Source organism: Aspergillus campestris (genome assembly GCF_002847485.1).
Source record: "Aspergillus campestris IBT 28561 chromosome Unknown P168scaffold_8, whole genome shotgun sequence".
Lineage (NCBI taxonomy): Eukaryota > Fungi > Ascomycota > Eurotiomycetes > Eurotiales > Aspergillaceae > Aspergillus > Aspergillus campestris.
Genome location: NW_020194343.1, coordinates 3,308 through 22,800, shown reverse-complemented (window position 1 = coordinate 22,800; position 19,493 = coordinate 3,308). Strand labels below are relative to the sequence as shown.

At 38.0% G+C, this 19,493-nt stretch overlaps 6 protein-coding genes across 6 annotated transcripts; 3 read left to right on the top strand and 3 right to left on the bottom strand.

Annotated features, from left to right (window-relative positions):
- Positions 1 to 89: 89 nt before the first annotated feature.
- Positions 90 to 1,950, top strand: P168DRAFT_270736 (Rft-1-domain-containing protein; the record flags this gene model as incomplete). The annotated part of the gene is made up of 2 exons (XM_024835223.1): positions 90 to 1,047; positions 1,098 to 1,950. Exons 1-2 carry the CDS (start codon positions 278 to 280, stop codon positions 1,948 to 1,950), a joined length of 1,623 nt encoding a protein of 540 aa, XP_024691491.1. The 5' UTR covers positions 90 to 277.
- Positions 1,951 to 1,965: 15 nt separating this feature from the next.
- dbp3 (RNA-dependent ATPase DBP3) lies at positions 1,966 to 3,788 on the bottom strand. The gene is made up of 3 exons (XM_024837342.1): positions 2,454 to 3,788; positions 2,320 to 2,391; positions 1,966 to 2,255 (listed from the first exon to the last, which is right to left on the bottom strand). The coding sequence occupies exons 1-3, from the start codon at positions 3,722 to 3,724 to the stop codon at positions 2,099 to 2,101; spliced, it is 1,500 nt and encodes a 499-aa protein (XP_024691490.1). The 5' UTR covers positions 3,725 to 3,788; the 3' UTR covers positions 1,966 to 2,098.
- Positions 3,789 to 4,078: 290 nt separating this feature from the next.
- Positions 4,079 to 5,528, bottom strand: P168DRAFT_270730 (NAD(P)H-quinone oxidoreductase). The gene is made up of 4 exons (XM_024835222.1): positions 5,421 to 5,528; positions 5,105 to 5,371; positions 4,955 to 5,046; positions 4,079 to 4,889 (listed from the first exon to the last, which is right to left on the bottom strand). Exons 1-4 carry the CDS (start codon positions 5,434 to 5,436, stop codon positions 4,263 to 4,265), a joined length of 1,002 nt encoding a protein of 333 aa, XP_024691489.1. The 5' UTR covers positions 5,437 to 5,528; the 3' UTR covers positions 4,079 to 4,262.
- A 218-nt stretch (positions 5,529 to 5,746) lies between these two features.
- Positions 5,747 to 8,320, bottom strand: P168DRAFT_270726 (replication factor A subunit protein RFA1). Its single transcript, XM_024835221.1, has 6 exons — positions 8,110 to 8,320; positions 7,909 to 8,060; positions 7,765 to 7,855; positions 7,186 to 7,717; positions 6,232 to 7,127; positions 5,747 to 6,180 (listed from the first exon to the last, which is right to left on the bottom strand). The coding sequence occupies exons 1-6, from the start codon at positions 8,151 to 8,153 to the stop codon at positions 6,087 to 6,089; spliced, it is 1,809 nt and encodes a 602-aa protein (XP_024691488.1). The 5' UTR covers positions 8,154 to 8,320; the 3' UTR covers positions 5,747 to 6,086.
- A 521-nt stretch (positions 8,321 to 8,841) lies between these two features.
- On the top strand, positions 8,842 to 10,956 carry P168DRAFT_305277 (uncharacterized protein). The gene is made up of 5 exons (XM_024838918.1): positions 8,842 to 9,141; positions 9,198 to 9,886; positions 9,963 to 10,276; positions 10,339 to 10,775; positions 10,828 to 10,956. The coding sequence occupies exons 1-5, from the start codon at positions 8,871 to 8,873 to the stop codon at positions 10,935 to 10,937; spliced, it is 1,821 nt and encodes a 606-aa protein (XP_024691487.1). The 5' UTR covers positions 8,842 to 8,870; the 3' UTR covers positions 10,938 to 10,956.
- Positions 10,957 to 11,935: 979 nt separating this feature from the next.
- Positions 11,936 to 14,850, top strand: P168DRAFT_270724 (ubiquitin-specific protease UBP14). Its single transcript, XM_024835220.1, has 6 exons — positions 11,936 to 12,163; positions 12,220 to 12,287; positions 12,337 to 12,477; positions 12,538 to 12,811; positions 12,865 to 14,551; positions 14,608 to 14,850. Exons 1-6 carry the CDS (start codon positions 12,136 to 12,138, stop codon positions 14,753 to 14,755), a joined length of 2,346 nt encoding a protein of 781 aa, XP_024691486.1. The 5' UTR covers positions 11,936 to 12,135; the 3' UTR covers positions 14,756 to 14,850.
- Positions 14,851 to 19,493: the final 4,643 nt, after the last annotated feature.

Sequence of the window (19,493 nt, the reverse complement as noted above, 5' to 3'; positions counted from 1 at the left end):
AACACGCTCTGGAAATAAAGGCCACGCACCACCATGGCCTTTCTGCGGAGTTACTCCGGAAAGCTACCCACCTCACCAGTTCACATTCTCTCTGACTGGCATCCTGCTGCGTTTGCTCTTTTTGGGTCAGAAAAGTCTCGTGAGGCTTTGGGAAGCAGTCATAAACAAACATTTCTCCTTAGGAGCTCGCATTGAGCGGCAATGGTCAAATCCAGCAAACACGAAACAATACCAACAGAGACTCCCCGCGGCCTAGCTAGAGCCGATTCATGTCAACATGGCACCGCCTGAGGAAAACAATCTGAGTAAACTACTAACATCTTCAGTGTCCGGGACCTCCTTTTTGATTGCTATTCAAGTATTCTCCAGGCTTTTCACTTTCGTTGCAAACCAGCTTGTTTTGCATACCCTATCACCGGCCATCTTGGGAGTTGCGACACAACTTGAACTCTATCTTATCTCCATACTATACTTCTCCAGGGAGAGTATCCGGGTCGCAATCCAGAAACAACCACTGGAACTTCACTTCGATGCCCACACCGCCAAGAAAAAGCAGAATGATGCAACAAAAGCGCCATCAAGTGGTGACGCTGCGCGTCAATCGGCTTTATCATCTCAGACTGTGGTGAACATGTCTTATCTCAGCCTGGGGCTAGGGATCCCTTTGGCTTTGACGTTTGCTGGTTTCTACGTGCGCTTCGCCGCAGAAGAGGTGTCCCAGACTCCTTTCTACCGCATAAGTGTTGCTATTACTGCTGTCTCATCGCTACTGGAACTCAGCGTCGAGCCCATTTTCGCTGCGGTACAGCAACACATGCTCTACAAGAAGCGCGCAGCTGTTGAAATGTCCGCAGCCCTTGTGAAAAGCTTGGTAGTGTGCGGCTGTTTTACTTGGGCCTCCTGGACCGGCTATACTATCGGCATTCTTCCATTTGCTTTAGGTCACTTATGTTATTCCTGCACGCTTGTCTTCGGGTACATCCAAGTCACGCGAGACGTAAGAAAACAATGGCGCTTCTCGTTACTTCTTTCTCGACTCAAATCTAGGTATGTCACATTGACAACATGGGCAGTCTCTGTTTAATAACAATGATCAGAGATCAGTCGCGCTACGTCGCGGACACGTTCTCTTGTCGATTGCTTTCATTGTCTGCAAATTCCTTCTTCCAGTCTATCATCAAGCACATCCTCACGCAAGGTGATGCAATTATCCTAGCAGCAATGACAAGCTTGGAAGACCAGGGAATATATTCTTTAGCCTGCAACTATGGCGGGCTTGTCGCTCGCTTATTATTCCAGCCGATTGAGGAGAGCAGCCGCATTCTGTTCTCGTCATTGCTCAATTCAAGTGAGAGTACTACAAGCACCAAGGCTATCAATGCAGCAAAGGCACACCTAGTCGACATCTTGCGTGGGTATGGAATGATGTCCGCCCTTGTCTTGCCATTGGGACCACACTTGGTACCACAAATGCTGAATGCATTGGGCGGGCATCGATGGGGCTCTCCTGTGGTCACTAGCTTGGTTTCACTGTACTGCTACTACATACCATTCTTGGCATTCAATGGCATAATCGAGGCATTTGTCTCTGGCGCAGCAACCCCTTCAGAACTTCGAACCCAGACAGGGTGGATGGGGGTGTTCTCTGCGTGTTTCGCCTTCGCGGCTTACTTCTTTTTGAGAGTAGCTCATCTCGGTGCCCATGGTTTGGTTTACGCCAACATTGTCAATATGGCCGTTCGCATCCTCTGGGGGATACACTTCATTCGGTCGTACATGCTTCGAAATAGCATTAAAATGCCTTGGGCGGAATTTGGTCTCCGGCCTTATACATACGTTGCGGGAGTTGGAATGTCCCTAGGGCTAACATGGCATGGTGCCTTCGGCTTTGGCATACGCGAAATCCTAAAATCCGGTGCAGTTGCAACTGGGTACGCTCTTTTGGTGTAAGTCAATTCTCATAGGCGGTGAACGATCTCTAATGATTTATTTCTAGAATGTATCTTGAGAGAGAATTCCTTATAACAAAGTGCGAAAAACTTTATCCGATGTTCAAAACCAAGCTCATGAAGCAAAAATCGATATAATAAACAACTGCTCAATCATCAAACGTGATCTTCGTCGCTGTTTTGTCGGTATCGACGTTCTTGAAGAATGCACCATATGAGTCGTGTTGCTTCTTCTTCACAGTCGTGCCGAATTTGAGGAGCTCTTCTGGAACCTCCTGTTTTGCTTGCTTGAGGACGTTGATCAACCTGGAATGTGTCAGCCAAGTGCTCCGTTTCAACTAGACGCAGCAGAATGAGAGATATGACTTACGATCCAGACTGGGCTTTGTCAAGTTCTGTGAAAAGGGTGATGGCATAACCTTCAGCTCCAGCACGACCAGTTCTAAAACGGAGGGGCGCAACATGTCAGCTGGAGTGAGTTATATGGGTGGAATGGCTACTCACCGTCCAATCCGATGTACATAATCTTCGACTGTAAGGGGAAACGTGACGTTGATGACCTGTTTGACTGCAGGTATGTCTAGACCGCGAGCTGCCACATCTGTCGCGACAAGCACTGTAGCAGCACCTGACTTGAAAGCGTCCAGGCTCTTGAATCTCTCTTGCTGGCTCAAGTCGCCGTGGATCCCGGCCACACGAAACCCTTTAGCCCGTAGAAGCCTTTCAACACGCATGGCTTCCTTTTTGTATAAACAGAAAGCCAGGACTTTATCGGGGGTTGAGCCCGTCCGCTGAGACTTATTGAGCAGCTGCACAAGTCTGGATTCTTTATCGTGTTGCTGGACCACTTCCACAACTTGTTTGATTCTCGTGTTAGCCCGAGGATCGGCAGACGGGTCTCCGCCGATAGTCACAGTAACAGGTGAGGTCATAAAATTCGCAGCAAGAGCTGTCACAGCCGGAGGCCAGGTAGCAGTGAACATCACGGTTTGACGCTTGGACGCAGGCATGGACTCAATGATCTCTTTTATGTCCTTTTCAAACCCTTTGTCGAGCATACGATCTGCTTCATCTAGAACAAGGTATTTGACCTTCCCAAGGTCCAATGAGCCGTCGCTCTGAAGATCCTTCAATCTGCCGGGCGTGGCAACGACAACAGATGCGGTCTTGAGAGCTGCCCGTTGCTCGTCTTTCCTCACCCCACCAAAGATGCACGCCATGTCAATGGATCCAGAGCCTGCATACTTCAGAAGTTGGTCGTGGATCTGCATCGCAAGCTCCCGTGTCGGCGAGATCACGACTGCCGCTGGTCGATAAGGCTTCTGCTTTTTCTTCTCCGCCGAGTCCAAAATCATCTTCATGCATGGCAAACCAAAAGCAAGCGTCTTACCACTTCCAGTTTCGGCAATCCCAATGATATCACGGCCAGAGAATAGAAATGGCCAAGTTGCCGACTGGATAGGCGTTGGTGCCTTGAAGGATTCCAAAGGCTGATACAAATCGCCGGTGCATGATGGCAGGTGGGAGAATGAGAGAATTGGGCGAAGATCCGGGGTTTGCGACAATGGATCAACCGTCTTGATCGTGTTTTCCGAGAGAAATTTGTCGATTTCCGCCTGAGGTAAACCGCTAAGAGCGACAGATTGGCTATAAGATTTTGAGGCCTTCGGCTCTTTCACATTTTCCTCCTTGTCACGCTTCTCACTCTTCGACTTCGACTTTTTCTTTGGTCTGGTCTCGGAGACACCTTCGTCTCTATAATCACGTTTCGCCATGACGAGCCTTAACGTTCCGTTGTCAAAGTAATGAAAGAATCAAGATTGGAAAAATATAATTTAGTCTGCCGGTGTAATAGTTCTATATGTTGTTCCTTTTTTTTTTTTTTTTTTTTTTGGGCAACCGCGCTAAGTCCCGTAGACTGCCACCGCTTGCCTATATAGTCGATGGCTCCACTTATCCCCAGCCAGAATGGTCTTTCAGCCGACCAATGCCATTGCTTGGCACTAAAACGCGAATGCTGGATGGCGAAAACTTCTGGGGAGTAACAAAGACTGAAAACTTGAAGACCGTGTGTGGGCCGAGTACAAGTGTAAGATAACTCCTACCTCAATTAAGATACGACACCGCTAGTTCAACGGATATCTGAATTGGCTTCCATAATCTATATAGCTGGTCTCTAGCTAGGCTTAAGCTAATTGTCAAATATGCGATGAGATTTATATTGACAATCCCGTGAATGGACCTGACCCACTTCTTACAGGAGACTTGTCATCACCTAAATGCCAATCGACTCATCTGCCCCGTGCGCGTGTTCTATCCAACAGTGCAGATAATCTTTCCCTTTGTGGTGTTGCTCTCAAGCAATTTATGGGCTTCAGTGATCTGCTCGAAGGGGTAAATCTTCTCAATCAAAACCTTGAAAGCTCTAGTTTTGAATTTTGGCAGCGCATGATCAACCAACAGATCACGTAAGGCTTTTTGATAGTCTTCTTCGCGGCTTCGAAGTGTACTGCCTTCAAGTCGCAGTCTCTTTCTCAGAATTCCACTTATATCAATACCTTCAGGGAGTTTTGAACCACTCATCTGGCCCAACTGAACAATGCGCCCGTCCTTTGCAGCTACGTCCAAATTGCCTTGGAAATGCGCTGCACCCACAAAGTCAATAACGACATCAACACCTCGACCATTCGTTTGTGCCAGGATGGCAGATGCCCAATCCTCGCTCTTATAATTGAACCCGGCAGTGGCACCTAATTGGTGCACGCAGAAATCGATTTTCTCTTGTGAGCCCGCTGTCACGTATATGGCAGACGCATTGTCAATCTTAGAAAGTTGGATGCCAGCTATAGAGACCGAGGAAGCCCCTGCATGCCAGAGCACCGACTTCCCGGGCCCAAAGTTCCCAATCAGGTCTAAGGCCTGAGTAGCGGTTATCCAAGCCTAGATACAACGAAAGACCACCGTCAAAATTAGGATTCAAACAGCACCCTATGAGGATAACTTACCTCAGGTATCCCCGCTGCCTCCTCCCAAGTCAACTCACGTGGTTTATGTATCAACATGTGGGTCGACACAGCAATGTACTCAGCATAGGCCCCTATATGAGTACCATTAATCGCCTAGAACCTTTTACTTTGGTTCCGATTCTAACATACCACCATATGCCAAACCAAAAACTTCATCCCCGACCCCAAAGCTTTCTTCTGGGCGTTGACCCAGCTTCTCGATTACTCCAGAAAACTCGACCCCCATGGTGGTTGGGGCTTGGGGTGGCACTGGGTATTTACCCTCCCGTTGTAACAAATCCATTCGGTTCAGTCCGAAGGCTTTCACTTTCACCAAGGCCTGCCCATCTCCTACCACTGGAATGGGGATGCTGTCGACAAACAGAGCATCAGCGTTTCCGGTGTTACCCCTCACGCCTAGAGAAAGTCAACGCTGCTGAGGATAATGTCAAGGAAGTAAACTTACTTATAGCTTTCATCATCTTTGCGGATGTTCAATTGGAGAAAAGATACTCTAGATTAACTCGTGAATTCAAGACTATGTGGTAATGAGAGGTGTTTGTGCATTCTATTGAAGATAATTTATAGTATTCTACTAAAGATGATTTATAATATCCATATGGCTCCCCGGTGACCCCGCATCCATCAGTCAAGCGTCATCGGTCCTGGTCATGTGACACGGAGACCGGCCGCTGCTATATAACTTGCCGAAAAAGTGATCAAACATAACTATATAAAAGGTTGTTGATTTCCTTAATCAACCCTCGTTTCATTAAAAAAACTATCATCGAGGACACTTATGGCTAGTTGGCCTAGAAGAATTGTCATTTAGATCCATAATCTACAATCCGACATGAGCTGCACAACGCCTATTGAATTTTCTACAGCAGGTTATCTTACCTGACGTCAAAGCAATGAAGATGACATCAATGACATGTAGCAAGCAGGTACACAAGGCCTGAATGACAGTTTAAACCCCGGATTGTTTCATTAAGAACAAGGCATTTGAACCCATCCAGTAAACCACCGCAAAAGGCCCATCCCTATAGCAATGGGGGGAGAAAGAACACATATAAGCAAAGCGAAGAGTAGGCAGCAACACATATAGACACCAGGCACAAGGTCTCCATGTTCAAGAGATATTGTATGAATCAATCAGATCAGAGATTCGTCCTGCCTCTTCAGAGTAGTCGATAGGGTTGGCTGAGGAAATTTGATAACGGATACTAAAACCATCAGCAAAACATAATTCTTTCAGAAAAAGTGTTTGAGCTCACCGTTGCTGGTCACCAAAATTGTCTATCCTAGCCCTGCATCTGAAATTCCAAGTCCGGCAATTCGCATCTTGGACAATAGCACCTTCGGCTTTATCATCGTTTTCATGCAACTCCATTAGTTGGTCTGCCGAGATGCCCATCATCAACCTGCCAACTTCATCAAAACAACTTAGCCAAAGTTGACCGGTATGATCGCTAGCATTGATGAGCATCATGTAACGATACTGGGGCCTTGGGTGAGTCTTGTCACAGCGTTCACATCGCCAATGACCAGGGTCTAATTCTGTAACCTTTTTGTTGCATCCATCTGTAAGACAAGCAGGGTAGCTTATGGTTTCCCGCTTTATGTAGATGACAGTTGCCTTCAATGAGAAGTACACGGCGTCATCTGACATCCCGAGCTGCTCTTCCCTAACCTGGGCAACGGTTTTGAACTGATCAAGTCTCGACTTGGATGTGGTTGCTCCCGAGACAGATGCGTGCGAAATGAAGTTTTCATCTCTTCCCTGGGCATCATACCAGCCCTTGAGTTTATGGGCTTCCTCAATGTCGGGATCCACAGTCATGGACCCAGAGCTCAATAAGCTCAGGCTCCTACCTCCAAAATCCGAAACTTTGACTCCCTTGAAAGCCACGATGGACTCTGGCACCACGGTAAAGTCCACCGCGGTGGCGCCCCATATTGTCAGGCGAACCGAATAACCTGTGTTGTCAACCAGCGTAAGTTCACGCTTGTTGTAAGGCTTGCTCGTCGTTTTCGAGACGATCTGGGAAGACTCCCCAGCCTCTTTCAAGATCCCTATGACATCAATGGTGGTGTCCTTTTCAACAGACTGAAGATCACCTATGGAGGTAAAGTTGAATCTGACTTGCGGTACATCGCTTTGGTCTTCTGCCTATTATTTGTCAAAATTGTGCATTAATTAGTGGAAGGCTGGGGGTGTTCATGCCAACCTTTTCAACAATCGTATCTCTCTCGAACGTAAGTTCGTAGTCATTATTCAAATTTGTAAACTGCTTTTTCGCAATTTGGACTCGGCACGGACTGGATATGTAGTAGACACCGCCTTCTTGGAAAACGTCATAAAGCATCTCGCACTGGTCGTTAAACCCTGTCGCACGTATCTCGCCACTATCGTCCAGCAAATTGACGCTGAAAAGCTTTCCTTCGCCATTTCTGTTATGCCACGTTTTGATGTTCGATTTGCTCGTACATCGTGCTTTGATCGTCCATTTGTGGCAGTATGGAGAGATGGCTTCGATGGGATACATAGTAGCGTGCATTGAAGCTGCACCAGGCCGTGCTTGTACTCGACTGCTCGGGTTCGTCTGTGGCATTTTCGAGCCATAAAACCCATTGCTGGATATGGTTGTAGGTTGTACTTTCTCGTCCTCTTCCACTCTGTTTTCTAACGGCTTGGGCTCGCCAATCTTTTCTGCCTCGCCCAGTTCCTGCAGCACTTCAAGATCCAGGACGATGAGAATTCTATATAAACGTTAATGAGGCTCCAAACGTGATATCAAGGAACAGACTTTTTGCCTTTCACTGAATTCGCCTGGAAGGACTTCAGTTTTACAAAACACCCTCTCCTAAGTTGACCGCTTGTAACGAAGGCATTCGCTTCTGATATTGTACTTAACACGACATCTTAACTGGTTCAAGTATATATAACTTACGGGTTGCAAGCATGGTTTGGACATAGTTTGAAATGTCACTGAAGACAGCTCGATAACGCTCTTGGTTGTTTTGTTGAGGAGGCAGTGGCTTGACCTGGACACACTGTACAATTGGCTCGCGAACTTGGGATTTCGATTCATCAAAGATAGCGCTTTGATACTGTGAGCTAAGTTCGTTGATATCGGGTAGAGTTTGCTCACCTGAGTGCGCCAACGCTGATATGAGAACCGGCTTCGGACGTCATGCTTCCATAGAACAACTCAAGAGAACGTTAAATTCTTCCTATAATATAGTCTGGGGCGACAAGAGATACACAAAACCTATCAGACGAACAGTGCTACTGGATAAGTAGACAGTTGAGTGGTGAATAATGATAAGTATTTTCGTGCACGGTGATCGTGGGTGACCCGGGGACGCGTTGCTACACTGACAGTTCCACCTACTAATTTCCATGCAAAACGCGTCCCGCCTGATCACGTGCTTTTCACTTACTTCATTAATCTTACTACTCATGGCTTCACGAACTTCTTTACAGTCTTAAGATACTAATAAGTTTGACCCCCTATATATTAACACTACTACTATAATACTACTACAGGAATCACAGGATAATGAAGAATCTATTACTACAACCTTCTCAGCAGCAAGTTTTCTAGCTGTCTATCTAGATAGCTAAATAGACCATTTGGTAGGCAATACAGGGCTGGGGTGGCGTTGTCTGGTTGGCTGATCTGTCATTGTTACTCAAAAAGCTAAAAGTAGAGTGAAGTAATTGATCATATGATCATTGATCAATAATCACTAGATTGATTACTACGGCGAGCAAGTATTGGCTGGATGAATTCGCAAAGCCTATATAAGCCGGGCTTTTAGCTTTTCGACCTTCATGACAGGCTAGCACTTTCCCTAAACATTCATGTTCAATTTTCTCACTTTTCGCTTCAATAACAAGGGAGTTATCATGACAGACTATCGCCATCCTGACCCTCGCTCCAAGCATGCACACCATTTCAGAAAGTTGAAAAACACATCCTATCCACGCATCATGGCTTCTGGACGGTGTCAATTTGAAACCGAACAAAATGGCTCTTGTGACTGCAGTCGGGGCCTTTACATTTTGGCAGCTGAAAATCGTTTGAGTGACGACTGCCTGAATTGTCATCATCCCCTATCAAAGCACGCGGATGGAGAAACTGATAAAATTATGCCACGTCCTCTCAAGTCACGCAAAGGTTTGATCTTATTTTGACTATTATCCTTTCTTAGCTAACAATGTCGGGGTAAATAGTCACAGATGATCTCTCAATATGTCCTCGCGAGGGGACAGTTCAGCAACTCGCTGATCTTATCCTGTCTAGAAAGGTTGTTCATGTCCGTGGCACACCGGCGAGTGGCAAGACAACCCTAGCACAGTTACTCAAAGATCACCTTTCGGGTCAAGGACGGAATGTGTATTTCATGGGGACATGGCGCGATCTTGATACACTCTACGAAAGCCCTCCGGATCCATGGGACAAACTGGAGACCATGCTTCGAAGTAAATTCCCTTGTCCGGTGGACAAAGATATCCTTTCCCAGGCTGTCCTCATCATTGATGAGGGTCAGACATCCTACAATGATTCCATTTTGTGGAATGAAATCCTCAAACCTCGATGCTATGGTAAAGGGGAGGAAATCATGTTCTGTCTTTTCTGCTCTTATGGGAGTCCTTCCACCGGGGTGGAGACCACCACTTGTGAATTTACACCTGCTATCCTCAACCCCGCGCAACGGGTAACATTGACCCCCCAGACGAACGCCGCAGCGCCTGATTTTGGTCTGTTTTTCTCGAAGACGGAATTCTACGATGCCACATCTAGAATTGGCTCCAAAAAAGAACCGCCAATCAAACTTCAAACAGATGCCATCGAGTATCTTTTCTCTTTCACGAATGGGCACCCCGGTGCATTAGAGTCTATGATGGAATATTTCTTTCACGTAAGTTATTCAGGTCCTGGATTTTAAAGCAAATCCATTCTTTCTAGACCAGCTGGTTCAACTAACTTTTACTTAGATTTACCGCTCTAATGTCAAGCATCGACAAATAAATGCAATAACCAAGTCGCATCTTATCGATGGCTTGAAATCAGAGGACAATGTTTTCAGACATCTTGCGTACACCCCTGTTTACCGCTCATTCCCCCAGGGCGTCGAGTTAACACGGGAATGTGCCGACGTTCTTCTGACCATCTTGGAAAATGGCGACTTGCCGTGGAATTCGAACTCAGCAACACTGCAATGTTACACAAAGGGTTGGATCCATAAGGTAGCTACCGGTAATCTGAGGGTTCCAGAAATTTACGTTTTGCCATCCAGGTTACATGAGAAGCAAGTCATCTTTTGATTTCCCCGTCCATCTCCCATCTTTGACTCATTCTAATCAAAGTTAGATGGGTGGAATTTTTGATCGGCTTTGATCCGCAACCCTTGCCTGAGCGGTTCGATACGGTATATGGGTTGTGTCTCGATGTCTTACGTCGATTTTCGACAATCGCTCTCAGGTGTTCTTCAGAGGGCAGAAAATTATCAACTGGGGCAACATACAGACCAATAGAATCCCAGTACCAGGATGAATTTTACCGGGTTTTCACTGAACTAGTTGGTCGACGTGTGCCAATGTCCTCTGAATGGTCTAGAAATCGCGACGGCAGGGTAGATTTCTTGATACAAGAGAAGAAATGGGCGATCGAACTTTTAAGAGAACACAGCAAGATTAATGAACACATCACACGGTTCAGGCAGGGAGGAAATTACTATTCCTGGATACAAGAAGGTATGATTTGTGACTGGATCATCATTAATTGCGCGACAACTCTACCTACTCAAGGTAAGGCATTGCTCTTTGTATATGACGTTTTCTGTCGCTGACAAGGTAGTAGTTAGCACGGAAACCAAGCTTGTCCATGCTATATTCCAGAATGATTTTACTGAGTTGCACCTTTACGATAACCTCTTAGGGCTAGTGGGGACTTGGTTCTTAGTGAATTAAGTGGATCATTGTGTATTATGGCAGGTCTGGAATATGTATTAATACTGTGGCGGCAGATCGGGAGGGTGGTGAAGAGGGACGGTCAATTGGCCCCACGGGTGGCAGACCCTTGCTCCCCTTACCACTAACTATCTCTACCATTTGTTTTTAGTTAAGTCAGAATTATCACTATCCCTACTTTCGGGCGGTTTTATCATCAGAGTTATCAATTTTATTATTTCTATTATTTCTACTAGCCTATCTTATTCCTTGCATCCACTTTACCCCTTCTAGAAAGCTTCACAATACTCACCAAGATTTACAATGCCTTCCCGTAGACTAGAAGACTGAGAAGAACTACATAGGCCGACCAAGACATGAAATTCGATGCCTAAGGCACATCGACAGAGCTTGTAAATCAAAGCCGAATCCCCCAACTTGAAAAATTAAGCATAAAGGAAGTTGAAGTACAACGTATCGAAAAGGTATTCCATAGAGTTCTCTTCAATAATCACTACAGTGTAGATATTTCTCTATGTTCATGAATCAACAGCGATACTTTTCTCCAAGTATAAATACTATTGTTGAAATATGCACAAGATTGACGAGACGACTGTTAAGCATTTTCGAGTATGGACTATGCCTGACAATAGATAGATAAACTCCTTGAATACCTGAGGTCCCTTATGGTACTTACTGCCTAGGTAGTACTGCCTCTTAGTGGCTGACACTCGAAGACTTCCATAATCGTACTACTTTGCCGTTCTTGGCGTATAACTACCTGATTGCGGCAACTGCCTGCCTAGTAGGCAGTTGTGTCAAGTCTGATGAGTAATCGATGTGCCAAAGAGGGTCTTATCAGCGGCAAACCTTTCACTCGGTCGAACTAGGTGGATGGTGCTGGGCCCTGCCCCGCGACAGTATCTTGGTACAATGTAGGTAAGCACCGTACTACCTTACGTAGTATATGTTCCTTAGGTTTCACCCCACCCGACATGCTTCTTCAATTATTGTCTAATCACGAAGTTAAATCTTGCTTTAATTAGAGCATTGCCATTCCCAGCATTGCCGACATTACAAAGCTGCCAGCCGTAACCAAAAGTATCATCGGACAGATATACCCAGTTCGCGCGACTGTTGTCTATGTTATATGAGCTAAATACTACTACTACTTTGGCAAAATTCTTCAGCAAATACAGAACGTGCTGCCTCATTGAAGATGGCTTGCTTGCATGTTAATTCTGATGGTAGGGTAGTCCATTCTCTCGAGTAGTACGACGTCGATCTGATCATCTCTGTGCAGATTTAAAGCAGCCATCTGCATCCCAAGCAGTCTACAGGGAAGATTGCACCCAGTGCTTCGATTCTATTGTATGGGCACCCCGGCTGAACAGAAGCTGTCATACCTAACTAAATCTAGGACGATGATTCCGGGCTCAACGTTTGTTTAACTTGCTTCAATGGTGGCTGTACGGGAGACAGGGACCATGCCCTTCTTCATTTTCAACGCTTTGGCCATCCTTTGGCTCTCAACATCAAGAGGTCTCGGAAACCAGTCCGAGTACGTCTGAAAAGTCAATACCATCTCATGTTCCCAGTGACTGACCAGCTCTTATTCTAGAGGGATGAACCCCCACAAAAAATATCAAAACTTGCAATAGTTGCAGAAACAGAAGATGATCACTATGACACAAACACGCGCGTTGTGTGTTACAAATGTTGTCAGGATAATGTTGATGTTTCTAGTGGCAAACTTCCGGCTGTGGTTGACGGTGTCCTGAATGCAATCACATACTCGAGGAAAGAGGAGGTCAAGGCTTGGGAGCAAGAATTTGTCCCGTGTGAGCACACACTGTGCTTAGGTCAGGAAGAAGCTCGCGAAATTAGGTCAAAAGGTACGACCCCAGGTTCTTTTAATATTTAACCAGTGTCTCACAGAAATATCTAGACCTCAATGGTTGCTCGTTATGTGATCTCAAGGAGAACCTGTGGCTTTGTTTAGAGTGTGGCAATCTTGGCTGCGGGCGCAGTCAGTTTGGTGGTGTGGGAGGAAATTCTCACGCACTTACCCATTCCGAATTAACTTCGCACGCAGTTGCTGTCAAGCTTGGCTCCATAACCGCAGATGGCACCGCTGATGTCTTCTGCTATAAATGCAATGAAGAGAGAGTCGACCCTAACCTCGCCGACCATCTTGCTCATTGGGGCATAAATCTGGCAGGCCGCGAGAAAACAGAAAAAAGCCTGACGGAAATGCAAATTGAACAAAATATGAAATGGCAGTTTACAATGACGTCTGAAGATGGGCAAGAGCTCACCCCGATTTTTGGCCCTGGTTTGACAGGTCTCAGGAACCTGGGAAACAGCTGTTACCTTTCAAGCGTGATTCAATGTCTATTTGATCTTCCCCAATTCCAGAACAGGTATTACCATCCCACCCAGGAGCCGCCTTTTTCTGAACATCCGGCGGAAGATCTGGAGAGTCAGTTGCGAAAACTCGCAGATGGCATCCTTTCCGGTCGTTATTCCCGACCCGATCCAGACGCCATCGTTGCTGCGGACTCTCCAGAGACTCCCAATCAAAAAGGCTTGGTTCCATCGATGTTCAAGCACCTCGTTGGTCGTGGGCATGAAGAGTTTTCCACAATGAGGCAGCAAGACGCATTTGAATTTCTCCTGCACCTCTTTAAGCTGGTAAACCATGGCAGGTTTCTTGAAGGACTGGATAACCCTGTTGAATCCTTCAGTTTCGCCGTCGAACAACGACTCCAGTGCTTGAATTGCAGCAAAGTTCGATATAGAGTTGATGAACAGGACAACCTTTCCATCCCTGTTCCTGTGCGCCGCTTCTCTACAGAAAGTGATCACGAAACAAGCGATCAGTTCCAGACTGTGACATTCAATGAATGTTTAGATGCCTCCACTGCCGATGAAGTGGTTGAACTCAGCTGTCCCTCATGCTCTAGCAAGTCGGGATTCTCCAAGCGTTCGTCATTCAAAACACTGCCTCAGAATTTGGTTGTCAATGCGAGGCGCTTTGAATTGATCAACTGGGTGCCTACGAAGTTAGATATTCCTGTGGAAGTTGGAGACGATCCGTTAGATCTAGGTGGTTATCTTTCCTCCGGCCAGAAGGAAGACGAAGAGTTACTCCCAGATGTGGAGAACACTGAATCGATTTTTGCTCCTGATGAGGAAGTCCTATGTCAGCTTCTCACCATGGGATTTCCGCAACCAAGATGTGTGAAGGCACTTCAAGCAACTGGAAATTCGGATGTCGAAGCTGCAATGAATTGGATTTTTGCTCATATGGACGACGCTGACATTGATGATCCACCTGCGACCCAAGGTGAAGAGCCGCAGCAAGACTCAGCAAAGGTCTTGCAACTGGGTGAAATGGGCATCAATGAGCAACATGCTAAGAAAGCGTTAGCTGCTACAAGCGGTGATATCAATAGAGCTATTGACTGGGTGTTCAGCCATCCGGAAGAAATGACTGAGGTCGGTTCTGCGAATCATGAATCCGATACGCATCAGCCCAGCAGTCACAGGCCCCTCAAAGGCTTTTCTACTACTCCGGCAAGATATCAACTCCGGTCAATTATTTGTCACAAAGGCTCTTCGGTGCACGCCGGGTATGCGTTCCTCATATGTGTCTTTAACCCGTAAACGTTCGGCTAACGTAAAGCAGGCATTACGTTGCTTTTGTGCGCAAACCCCTCCCAGGGCAGGATCAGCCTACTTGGGTTATGTTCAATGACGAGAAAGTCGTGGCGGTCGAGGACATACAGGAGATGAAGAAATTCGCTTATTTATACTTCCTTGTAAGGGTGGAATAAGGGAATACAAATTATCCTCGGGATGCATACGTCCCTGATACACGACACCCAATTATTTTCGTGGAGTCCTCATAGTTTCAATATGTAAACGTGACCACTTGCAGGTCAATAGGTATTAGTAGTGGTAATTCTTATTATCCTGTCCTAGCTTGCCTATTCTAGTAAAAACAAGAATATCCACCAAACATTATATTTTATTATCGTAGAGAATGAATTTATAACTGGTAGTATAATAGTAGTGCTAGCAGTTCTCTTTGTTATCCTGTCTAGACCTTAAAAGGATCTGTTGGAATAATCCCTCATTATCCATGGAAAAGGATTAAAACTGTTTATTTATGATGTTATTTTGTTTGTCTCAGAATATTCTATATATTTCTACTTACTTTTATATAGTAGAGAAGTGAAGATTCTAGAATAATAAATTATATATAAATATAATAATGCAGTTTATTTTTTATTTCTTATTTTTGATTATTATTCTTTTATTTATCTAATTTGATGATTTATATACATATTTTAATATATCTTATTCTTCTTTATTACTTAATCTTTTAATTTAATATTGTTACCAGTAGTAATACTAGGATATATAATAAAAGTTTATATAATTTATTTAAGAATTTATTATATAAATAAGATAATAAAAGTAATAATTATTATATTATTACAGAAACCTAACAGGGTTAATATCTCATGAAGGTGGCATAGCCAGGCAGAAGCCCAACACTAATTAGTTAATAAAGAATCAGGATTCTTGTATAAAAAGAAATAGAAAAATTATATAATTTAATTATTTACTTCTTATATAAATTATAAAATAATTATATAACCTAGTTACTTACTTCTAATCTATTTTAAGAAATAGTTATAAAATAATTATACTAAGATCTTATATTACTAGTTCTTATTCTTATAATTAATTAAATTATAAATATAGATAAATAAATATTCTTATATATTCTTTATATATATACTTTATATATACTCTAGAAGTATTTATATTTAATATATAATTCAAGTTTGAGTATATATTTAGTCTAGTTTTTATTTATTTATACTTAACTTAAGTATTAAGTATATATACTTAGTATATCTTATTTTTTTTCTTGCTTATTAATTATCTTCAGATTATTAGCTTACTTTATTAATTAATATTAATAATATAGCTATTATATAAGATTTTAAGTTAGTCTAATTTATTATTAAATTATTAATAAAAAGATTACAGGGTACTTTTTATTTTAAATAATTTAAATTATTAATATTAATATAATAGAAGCTTAAAGAGATCTTAAGATCTTAATATATTAAATACTAGTTAATATAAGTAAAGTCTTAAGTTAACTTAAAAATATATTATTATATTAAATAATAATAATATAACTATATTAATTTTTAGGATTAATAATAAAAGTAGTTAAGAAGATACTAGTATCAGGCTAATTCTAGTAAATATTATTAATATAATTAAATAATTATAAATATATATTATAATTCTAGAGGAGTAACTTGTAATCTATATTATTAAAATTAAATTATTAAAGATATTTAATAATATTTATTCTAAGCTATATATATTCCTAATATAAATAAATATATATATAAAGATAAATAAAAAAAGACCTATTATTAAATCTAATAAAATTATATTTATTATTATATATTTAAAAGACTTAATATTTAATTAGTTTAAATCTTATATCAAGAACTTCTAGAATAATATTATAAATAATTAAGATAATAAAACTAAAGAAATATTTAAGAGTTATAATAATTTTAAAAAATAACTTTATATAATATTTAAAAATATTAATTTAGATTAAAATATAGAATAAAAATTATAAAAATTATAATAAATTAAATTAATTAACTAGTATAGTTTAGAATTTAGTAAATTATATCTTAATTAGATTAAAATAATAATATTTATATTATATAATTTAAAAAAGAGCTTAAACTAGAAGTTTAAGAAAAACTAATTAAAATAAAATAATTAGAAATTCTTAGTAAGATAATTAAATAAGTAATTAATATTAATAATAAATTATTTAACTTTAATATTAAATATAAGAATTAATTAGATAACAGGTATTAAGATAACTAGAGAATAAGTTAATATAATATTAATAATAAATAATAAGTATAATTAAAAAGCTAAGAATATAGTAATTCTTATAAATTATGATTAATAAAACTAGATATAACTTAATATTAAGAAATCTTTAAGAAAAAAAAAAGAATAATATTAAAATAATAAAGTATATTATAATTATAATAAATAAGATTATATAATAAGAAAATATTAATTAGATTAATAAAAAAATAATAATAAGAAATTATAGAAGTAGTTGAAAACTACTTATAATAATAAAGATAAAAGATTTAAAATAAACTTAGAATTTATATATAATCTATAAAATTAATTAATTAAATAAATTTATAAATTAAAGTAATTATTAGTAAAGTAATAATAATAATTATAATATAAAGAATTAAAGCTATTTTAATAAAGTCTAATAATAAAAATAATAAATTTTATATAAGAATAAATAAAACTAATAAAATTATTAATATAAACAGGCTAGTTAAAAAGAATAAATTTCTTAGTATAATCTAAAATAATATTAATTTACTTAATAAAGAATTTAATAATAAGATTAAGAATTATATTTATCAAAATCTAGAATACTAAATAAAAATTAATAAGTTATAAAAGATATATTAATAAAAGTATAAATATTATATAAAAATATAATATATATTATATTAGAAGAATAATATCTAATATTATAATAAACTTATAAAACTTAAGTATAAATAATATTCTAATTTATATAAATATTATAATTATAAATAATATTTATATATTTATTTTAAAATATATTTATAACATAAGAAACTATTCTAAATAATATACTATAATAAATATTATTAATTATATAATATAAAGAAAGTAATATTAAAATATTTATTAAAAATACTAAAAAATATAAATAAATAAAAAATAATATATTTATATTAGAATTTATAATATTTTTATAAAAGTTATCTATAATATCTATATTATAAATATATAATATAAATATAATACTACAAGAATAAGTACAAGGTATATTATAATAATAAGTTTATTAGTACTTATTTATTATAATTATTATTATATAAGTAAGCACTAAATTAGTAAAACTAGAAATAAATTATAATAATAAAATAGGAAACTTATATTAAGTTTATTATATAAATATATAAATAAGTAACTAAAGTAATACTTAATTCTAGAGTAATAAGTAATTTTATAAATTCTTAATTTTAATAAAAACTAGGTATTAAAAATATTTAAAAGATTAATCTAAAATTTATTATAAAACTAAATAATAAAAATCTAGAGAATTATTTTATAATTAAATTAAGACTAATTCTTATAATTATATTTAATTATTTTAAATAAATAAACTTTAATATAATATAATTAAAATAATATAATATAATATTATATTAGGAATCTTATAGCTTAGGGATTATAATCTAAAAATTATTTAAAATATAAATAATTTTTAGTATATAAATTATAATTTTTTAAAATAAGAATAAATAATAAAAGTATTTAAATCTTAATAATATACTTAAAAGTAAGAGACTTAAATATTAACTAAAAGATTTAGAAATAAATCTATTAATAATTATATAATATAAATATTAGTAGTAATAAAGCTAAGTTACTAAGATTAATTAATAATTTTATTAAAATAAGTATTAAATATAATAATAAATTATTATAAAATTATAATATTAAAAGAAATTATTAAAAGGCTTATAAATAAAAAACTTAATATTAATAATATTAAAATATAAATATTAATAATAATAAGATAAATTATTATATTATAAAATTATAAGAGATTCAAGAAATTATTTAAGTAATCTAAAAATTTTAAATTACTAGAGTATAAGTTATATAATTATATTATTTTAATTAAAGAAGAAAAACAAGTAATATATAAAAAAATCTATTTAATATTATATTAAAAATTAGAAAAAAAATTATAAATATTATAAATATATATAAAGAAATAACTAATAAAAAAAATAATTCTATTATTAAAATTACTAGTAGATTATAATATTTTATTTATATTAAAGAAAAATAAAAGTTTATAATTATATATAAATTATAAACTATTTAATTAAGTTATAATTAAAAATTAAGTATATATTATTATTAATTATAAAAATATAAGACAAACCTAAGAAAGTTAAGATTTTTATAAAACTTAATATTATAAATATATATAATAAATTATATATTACTAATAAAAATAAATAAAAAATAATATTTAGATTAAAATATATTTATTATAAATATTTAGTTATATTATTTAATCTTATTAATATACTAGCTTTATTTTAGAAATTTATTAATAAAGTACTAAAAAAATTACTAGATATATTTATTATTATATATTTTAATAATATTTTAATCTTCTTGAAGAATCTTAAAGAATATAAAATATATATTAAATAAATATTATAAAAGCTATAAATTATTAAATTATAAAATAAATTAAAGAAATATAAGTTTTATATTATAAAAATAAATTTTTTAGAATATTAAATATTTATAAAAAGAATTTATACTAATAAAAACAAGATTTAAATAATTTAAAACTAGTTATAATTAAAAAATCTTAAAAAATTATAATAATTTATAAGATTAATAAATTATTATTTTAAATTTATT

What these genes read in the sequence shown, in the direction of transcription:
- dbp3 (XM_024837342.1), bottom strand. Translation starts at nt 3,724, where the DNA reads ATGGCGAAACGTGATTATAGAGACGAAGGTGTCTCCGAGACCAGACCA. An exon ending in TATGTACATCGGATTGGACG is followed by an intron (nt 2,392 to 2,453) that starts GTGAGTAGCCAT and finishes CCTCCGTTTTAG; the next exon opens with AACTGGTCGTGCTGGAGCTG. An exon ending in GACAAAGCCCAGTCTGGATC is followed by an intron (nt 2,256 to 2,319) that starts GTAAGTCATATC and finishes GACACATTCCAG; the next exon opens with GTTGATCAACGTCCTCAAGC.
- P168DRAFT_270730 (XM_024835222.1), bottom strand. An exon ending in TTTTGGTTTGGCATATGGTG is followed by an intron (nt 5,047 to 5,104) that starts GTATGTTAGAAT and finishes GTACTCATATAG; the next exon opens with GGGCCTATGCTGAGTACATT. An exon ending in AGGCAGCGGGGATACCTGAG is followed by an intron (nt 4,890 to 4,954) that starts GTAAGTTATCCT and finishes CGTTGTATCTAG; the next exon opens with GCTTGGATAACCGCTACTCA.
- P168DRAFT_270726 (XM_024835221.1), bottom strand. Translation starts at nt 8,153, where the DNA reads ATGACGTCCGAAGCCGGTTCTCATATCAGCGTTGGCGCACTCAG. An exon ending in CCAAACCATGCTTGCAACCC is followed by an intron (nt 7,856 to 7,908) that starts GTAAGTTATATA and finishes GTACAATATCAG; the next exon opens with AAGCGAATGCCTTCGTTACA. An exon ending in AATTCAGTGAAAGGCAAAAA is followed by an intron (nt 7,718 to 7,764) that starts GTCTGTTCCTTG and finishes ACGTTTATATAG; the next exon opens with AATTCTCATCGTCCTGGATC.
- P168DRAFT_305277 (XM_024838918.1), top strand. Translation starts at nt 8,871, where the DNA reads ATGACAGACTATCGCCATCCTGACCCTCGCTCCAAGCATGCACACCAT. An exon ending in TGATGGAATATTTCTTTCAC is followed by an intron (nt 9,887 to 9,962) that starts GTAAGTTATTCA and finishes ACTTTTACTTAG; the next exon opens with ATTTACCGCTCTAATGTCAA. An exon ending in GACAACTCTACCTACTCAAG is followed by an intron (nt 10,776 to 10,827) that starts GTAAGGCATTGC and finishes ACAAGGTAGTAG; the next exon opens with TTAGCACGGAAACCAAGCTT.
- P168DRAFT_270724 (XM_024835220.1), top strand. Translation starts at nt 12,136, where the DNA reads ATGGCTTGCTTGCATGTTAATTCTGATG. An exon ending in TCGCGAAATTAGGTCAAAAG is followed by an intron (nt 12,812 to 12,864) that starts GTACGACCCCAG and finishes AGAAATATCTAG; the next exon opens with ACCTCAATGGTTGCTCGTTA. An exon ending in GGCTCTTCGGTGCACGCCGG is followed by an intron (nt 14,552 to 14,607) that starts GTATGCGTTCCT and finishes AACGTAAAGCAG; the next exon opens with GCATTACGTTGCTTTTGTGC.